This window comes from Tetrao urogallus (assembly GCF_951394365.1).
Source record: "Tetrao urogallus genome assembly, chromosome: 10".
NCBI lineage: Eukaryota > Metazoa > Chordata > Aves > Galliformes > Phasianidae > Tetrao > Tetrao urogallus.
In genome coordinates this window covers 9,400,052-9,407,556 of record NC_136823.1, presented here as the reverse complement: position 1 = coordinate 9,407,556, position 7,505 = coordinate 9,400,052, and the positions used below count along the sequence as shown (strand labels likewise).

Genomic DNA, 7,505 nt, shown 5'->3' with positions numbered 1-7,505 from the left:
ACTTCTAGGAAAGAAACCCTGTTACCAGCCAAACAGTATGATACTGTGGTCCCCTGCACAGCAGATGTTGCTGAGCAGACAGGCTCGACAGAACAATCTAAAAATAAAACATACTTGCAGATATTTTTCACATCAACTTTTTTCCTTAATTTTTCTGGGAAGGAGTTTTGGCTCAAAGTGTATCTACTCCCAGGCTTCTCATCTTCTTTCACGCCTCTCCCCTTCACCCGACTGCTATACTGGAGAGCTACAGCGCATCAAGGATGTTGTCAATTTTGGTGACCAGATCCTGACGCTTGTTGGAATGCATCTTCTCATTCTCAATGTACGTATCCTTCTTGAGCTTGCCAGCTACAAGCCTCTCAGCTTCCACCGAAGACTTCAAAACGAGTTCCTTGACTTGGCCATCCAGCTTCTGAATCTCACTTACCTTACAGGATAAAAGACAAAAGGAACATTAGAGAAGACAAAAACAAAAAAATCCTACATCCCTATAGTAAAGCTGGAATAGAAGAGATGATTGAGGTACAGCAAAAGATGAAGTCAGCGCTAAACAGAAATGTCTCCAATCCCTGCATGTTGCCTCCTGAGCTGTTGCCTCTTCCTGCCAACACATTATGAGGAACATCTCATGAATGGATAATTAAGCAGTGCAGATATAAAAGGGCACTAAGGACCCAGGAGCCATACTGGCAGGAGACAGATGCAATGACTGTTAAAGAGTGCTTAATGATGGGTTTTAAAGGCTTTAAGCTATATCACCACTATGACAGCTGGAAGATGTGCCCCTGCAGTTAATGTCAATGGTGTGCAAGAAGCAGCTCTATAATGACATAGCTACCCCTTCGGGTAATAACAGATTAAGAAAAGTGTCTGTTGGTTGAAGGGATCTCAGTGATTAAAACATTCCCTGCTTGGGGTTAGGTGGCTGTTCCAGGTAAGCTCTGAAATACAGCAGATGCAGCGAGGTGTGCTCTCCGTACTGCAGCTTTCACAGAATGGCCAGGGTTGGAAGGGACCTCAAGGATCATGAATCTCCAGCTTTCAACATGGTACAGCAAAATACCCCCTGAGGAGCATCATGCTATGAAAAATCTATCAAATTTATACATGGAAGAAAACATGAGATTAGGGAGATATTAGCTTGGCTGGTGTCAGCAGTAGAGTTGTAACTGATGTTGGTGGTTTCCATTTTTGCCAATTGTCACCATAATGAGCAAAGTGAGCATTAAGACTGTTACAAAACCACTACCCATGCAGCAGGTTTTAGGGGCTGCTTAAGAAACAGCACAAGCAGCTGTTTAACAATGTGGCTGCATAACCAAGATTACTGCAAGTGGAAAAAAGAAAAAAAAAAACAAAATGTATCTTCACCCCCTCTGGCAGGGATCAAGCCAGTTTTTGCAGGGGAGAGGGAAAGATACAAGCTGCAGAAACTAAACACCGCATTACAAGTCAGCTCAAACATCTGACTGAGCCAAAAGCAGGAGAGCTTCAGAAAATTAACATTTCTTACTTTATCACATAAGTCAGAGCCTTCTGTCTTCAGTTTAGACTGCAGAGCAGCTATTTCACTTGTCAGGGCCTTATGTTCTGTCTCCAAAGACTTCTTGCCACTGTTTAGGGTGGAGATGTCCCGCGACTGTTTGTATTTATTCACTGCCTCATCAAAATGACGGTACAGCCCAAGTCTCTTGTTTACCAGAGTAAGCACTTGCTCTGTGATGCAGGCAACCTTCATCCTAGCTTCAGCAGCTGGATCCTGGAAGAAGACAGAAGAAAAGATCAAAGCAGTCCTATCTTTGATCTGCATTAAGCCATGCCTGCTATGTGCCACAAGACTGTTACAGCAACGGCACCCTTTGCAATTAGGTCAACTGACAGCAGCTAGGAAATGGTTCAAGTATTGACTAGGGCAAGCACCTTTCAGAAATTCAGCACAGCCCAACAAAGAGCTTCAAAAAAAAAAAAAAAAAAAGGCAAAAAAATTGCAGAAAGGTTTGCAGATGTCCTTGTTCATCAGGGACATCTTTTTTTTTATCCAGGGGGCAAAATTCACATTAGCCATAGTACACCAAACCCTACGGGAATACCAAAACAGGGATCCACTTAAATGTCAAGTGGGAACAGTTGGAGAGAATTACTGGCATGAAAAATCTCTGACCGTTGCCTGAGTAAGCCATTAACATTTGCAAAGGATTCTTCATACAGCACCTTAGTGATGGAGAAATCCAGCCTCACATAGATGATCACAGTGAAGAACAGGATGTAAAAGGCTCCAACCACCAACAGGGGTTCCTGCAGCATCAGTATTTTATTGAAGGTGTAATGAACCTACGAGAGAAGTTTGAAATGCTGAGCAGTGACCCAAGTTGGCACAGGACAGAACACCTCAGGCAGCAGCAGAACTAGCTCTGCAGTTAAGGAGGCGTTCATTTCTGAAACCAAACATGAATGTTTTGACCATCATGATAAATACAGAGGAAGCCCCACTGGTCAGGCAAACCTCACAGGGCGGCCGTGCTCACCACTATGTCTTGGATGTGCTGCTCCACCAGGTTGCTCTTGTGTGCTACAATAACTGGGCGTCCAAAAGTGTCCAGGTACGTGTAGTGAAGCTCATCTGAAGCACGATTGATTTCATAAGGGCTGTCCACGTGGATATTCCTGTGGATAAAGCCAGACAGTCCTGTCTGAGGCTATGCTGGGACCTGGCTGGTCAACTGTGGACTCCATCACAAGGCCAATTATGCAATTTAAACATCACTCTAGAAGGAAGCAAAGCTGCCTTCCAAGATCTCTACATGTATAATCACTGTGCTGTTTCACTGTCTTCAGGCCATCAGAGCAGCCAAAGTAACTGCTACCAATACAGCATCTTCTACGGCAACAAACCAGGAGTAATGGCACTTACTTGGCACCTTCTGGCAGTACAATCTTGACAGTCAGAGAATCTGTAACTTGCTCATCAAACACGTGGTCCACAAACCTCATTTTCAGGGCATACTGATCACCTAGGAGAGTACAGACCACGGAGTGGTTATATTTCAAAGAACAAAAAGCAAGCCTGAAGCTCAGCTCCTATTAGAAGCAAAACCAGAACTCAGATGCATCACACAGCAGGGGGCACTAGCTCACTTAAATACATTTTAAACAGTTGTCTCCAAAAACCTGTAGGAAGCACAGAAAAGAGGGATGGATTTGCATATTCTAGAAATAACTCCTAGCAACGATTGCTAAGGTACAGCATACTATGGCTTTGAGTTTGTTACTGTACTGCAACCACCTCTACATGCAGAGGAAAAGATTTCTTATTCCCTTTGCCCAAACCACACACCAAGATTGTAGAGGTATTCGTAGCTTGGCAGGTTATAACCAATGATGTAATGGGTTTTCCATCCTCCAAAAAGTGGGAAACGGGGACGGATCTCCATCTCAACAGAGTCATCCAGGACCAGCAGGTGGCTGGTGGAGATGTTTCCGATTTCATCTCTGTAATAGACATCCTGAGCAGCAGCTGGGAGAATGGTCTGTGTGAAGAGAAGCAAGTCAATTCTGACAAAACCAGCAACAGCTGTAAAGCATCAGAAAACAGTGCTCCCACGAGACAACAAAATGCCATTCAGCACTAAGAGGCAAAACTGTGGTATTCCAAGTGATCAGTCACTGCAGCGACTGCCAGCACCCAATTTACCTGGCCTATAAGTGAATGTGGAAAACCAGGGCTTTCTCCAGCCCAGATTCAAATATTCCAGACAGCAAGGGATTTCATCGCACCTACCAGAACAGCAATTCTCTTTTCACTCCAGCTCACTGCTCCTAGCTCACTGAGCTTGCTGGTTTATGCACAGCAAAATGAGATTTCTGTTTGGCTGCATCACCTAGCAGAATTACATCAATCAATTCTGGAGGCCTCAGGCAGTGAGGAAGGTTTTGGTTCAGATGAAGACATAAAATACTTTCTCATATCTGGCTAGCAGAGCCACAGCTTTACCTTTTGTTAAGTGTTTTATGATTAAGGAATGGATGGGTGAGTTTCCAATTATTGCTCAACATGCTATGATAGAAAAGGCAACTCTGAAAACAGGAGGGTGGGAAAAGGATGAAAGGCCCTTGTATAGTGGAAACAGGAAACTGGAACTGCTAATGCATTTGATTAAGGGGTTTAAGACAGTTCTTGAGACTGGAGGGTTAAGAGCGCAGAGAGACACTACATGCCTGGCATATGCAGCTTCTTTGGCCACCAGATGTAATAAGGCATATAACCTCCAATTTCCATTTCCAAAAGCCACTTTAGGCTTTTTGGAATGATCCTTCTCTGAAAACAGATGAGAGCTTTAATAATCCCTTATTACTCAGAACTGGGTATTTATTTATATATTTAAATCTAGGGATACAAGGAAGAAGCCATGGTATGAACAGGTGATGCAAAATGCCAACCTTGAAAGATTTGACAGAAGAGATTCCGCTGTCTGGTTGTCTCTGGTAGTCATATCTGGAGAAGGGCCCTTTCAGCACTGCTCCCGTGTGCTTTAAATCAACTGTCTCTTCAACTGCAATATTTCCCCAGTGGGACACCTCAATGACTCGGGTCATACTGGTGATGGTCAGGAATGGACTGTTGTTTTCATAGTGCACCTTCAGAGTGTCCTAGCAGGAAGAGAAAGCAAGTGACTAACCCAAAGTGAGGAGCAACCTCCCCTTCCAATTATGGGTCTCTATGTCCCCAAGAGAAACTTCCTCAACAAACTCTACACAGGTGGAAGTTGTTTCTCCTGCTTGAGCCACCCCAGCCCAACCTACACACCAGGTGCCATGGTCACAATTTCTCTATGCAGGCATTTACCTGGCTATACGGAGGGATGTCCTTGAAGGGACCATACTCAATCATGTCTTCTGTGCGGGAAGGGTTCCCCAGCTTGGTGTAACTCTCCACATTCCTTGAGGCCAGTTTGACACGAGTTGTTTGGGTTTTGGTGAAGTATGGCGAGTAGAAATAGTGATTTCCTTCAAAGACCACAAATTGCTTCTCGCTCTGGGTAATGTGAGTGGGGTAGGGCTGCAGGACGTGCGTGAAAACCATTTCAACAGAGACACGGACCTTGGCCCCAGGTGCCAAAGGAGATGGCAGCTTCACAGTGAAAAACTTCCCACTGCAAAGAAGAAGAGGCAGTGAGATCTCCCCAAAACAACAAACAGATCCAACCCTCTGTGAGATCCCCTGTGCATGGAAACACCTAAGATTCTGTACTGGATATATGGTGTGCGATTGGGGACAATGTTATATTTGCTCCTCAGAGGCCTCATTTCAAGAGGGTGAGCTTATTCTGTACCAAGAGGGCAGGACGAGGGAAAACACAGGGTGAATTGTATTCGGGCACAGTTATAGCCTCTTTCCCAGATATCTGGGTATCGTTTTGGTACTGGAATGGTGTTACACTCCTGTCTCTAGTTCTGCATTTATAATGCATGCTTCAGTGGCATTTTCCCATTCTCCAAATGACAAGAACGATATGAATCAGAAACAGCATGTGCAAATGTGCTTGAGATGTCTATAATTTGTCTTCTGAACATGTTCCACCAAATCTTTATTTTCAGCTTTTGCCCACAGGAGCTGAAACCAAGGTACTGTTAGAAAATGATCACAGTCTTGGAATGGGGTACTACACAACGCATTGAGGTTTCACCAAACTGCTAAGTATGTACCAGGCGGACTGAGGTGATGTGAGCAGCATGTGGATTTCATGCCACGCCTGGTGTCCCACATGCAGAACAACATGAGGCTTCCTGCTATCAGGAACCCTGATCCACCTGACCAGTGTAACTGCACAGCTACCATTCCCTTACCATTCATCAGCACTGCACTGTTGACCCACTTTTTAAAAGATCCTTTATTTCTCAGCACGGCTTAGAAATCATGTGCTGGTCCTGTCTTACAACCCATGCACAGCATCCCAAAGTTGGCAGAGCAGAGCCCCGGGCACAAGACAGTGTTCTCTGTCCCTGCAGCAGGGATTGCAGTACCCCACACACTGTATTACTTTCCACATCACAGACTAAGAACAGTGCTTGGGGACACGGCCAAAGAGCATTTCTAATTTGTCGTCATTGCTGCCAATCATCTGAGACCCCAAAAGGCATTACTGCAGCTATAATTCTTCCCACCTGCTGTTCTTTAATGAAGGAACGGGATGTTACTTAGGGACATGGTTGAGCAGGCATGGTGTGACGGGCTGATGGTTTGAATGAATGATCTTAGAGGTCTTTTCCAATGTTAACGATTCTGTGATTCTTACAGGGCCTGCAGGCAGCAGGACCTGGGCCTGGCTGCTCCTTAGCCCTGCAGTCAGCACGGAGCACATCTCAGCAACGAGCACAGGGCTCTCCCTGCGCAGGGAGCTGTGGAGCACTTCCGTCTCACCCCACGGACAGCGCTGCAGCCCAGATGTGTAACTGCAGGTACAGTCCTCTGAGGGTGACACTCACCTTTTTCCCTTCACTTTCGTCTCTTTCACTTCCAAAATGTTCTCCTCCTCTTCCTCGCCCTTCACCTGTTCCAGAACACACCGATCAACGCGCTGCCCTTTCAATCACCGAAGGCAGCCGGGTCGAACCCCAAACGTGGCTTTTAAAGGGCCGTTCCCGCAGAAGCTGACAAGAAGCACCCGCCGCCCTCCCGCTGCCCGGACTCAGCACCTCGACCCGCTTTGTTCCTCCCGATCGCGGCAGGTCCTCCCGCTGCCGACGTGTCCCGGCGGGGCGGCCCGGGGCGCGGCGCTGTGCCGACGTGGCCCTGCAGCCCCGGGCCGTGCTGCGGCTGTCCCGGCTCGCGGGGCTCCCCGCCGCTTCCCGCACTCACCTGCACGCCCAGGTAGGCCAGGCGCGGCTCCAGGCCCGGCTCCAGCGCCAGCAGGAAGGAGGAGGCGGCGGGGCCGCCCGGTGCGTTGGCCAGGCTGAGCTCGGCCGACACCTTGGCCAGGTGCGTGCTCAGGTCCACGGTGCGCCGCGCCTCCTCCAGCTGCAGGTCGGCGGCGGCGGCGGCGGCCCACACGGCCGCCAGGCAGAGGAGCAGGCGGCAACGCAGCCCCGCCATGGCCGACGCGTGCACGGGGAGGGCACAAGATGGCGGCGCCCGCGCTGTACGGGGAGGGCACAAGATGGCGGCGCCCAGCGGCATAGGAGACGCGCGATGGCGGCGCCCGGCAGCGCGTGAGGCCCCCGGCGGGGAAGGTGGCCGTGCGAGTGCCTGAGTAAAAAAACGGGGCCTGAGGCGTGGTGCTTTGTGCTGTCCGCGTTGCAGAGAAAAGCGGAGAGCGATGTTGTCCGCCGTGACCGCTGTGGGTGCGAGCCCCGCGGGACAACGGGCCGTGAGTGTTTTCACAACGTGCTTCAGGCCCTGGCCTTGGTTTAATATGTTGACGCGAGCTGCAGAGATAATGCTCTGAATTGGGCTGAGGTTGCCAAGGGTCGGATCGGAAGCGGATTTCCTACATGAGTTTGGAGCT

At 48.3% G+C, this 7,505-nt stretch overlaps 1 protein-coding gene across 1 annotated transcript; it reads right to left on the bottom strand.

Annotated features, from left to right (window-relative positions):
- Window positions 1–247: 247 nt before the first annotated feature.
- RPN1 (ribophorin I) lies at window positions 248–7,099 on the bottom strand (the record flags this gene model as incomplete). The annotated part of the gene is made up of 10 exons (XM_079540119.1): window positions 6,860–7,099; window positions 6,487–6,551; window positions 4,847–5,153; window positions 4,441–4,650; window positions 3,338–3,530; window positions 2,915–3,014; window positions 2,529–2,667; window positions 2,215–2,334; window positions 1,517–1,762; window positions 248–430 (listed from the first exon to the last, which is right to left on the bottom strand). Exons 1-10 carry the CDS (start codon window positions 7,091–7,093, stop codon window positions 248–250), a joined length of 1,797 nt encoding a protein of 598 aa, XP_079396245.1. The 5' UTR covers window positions 7,094–7,099.
- Between the last annotated feature and the right edge of the window lie 406 nt (window positions 7,100–7,505).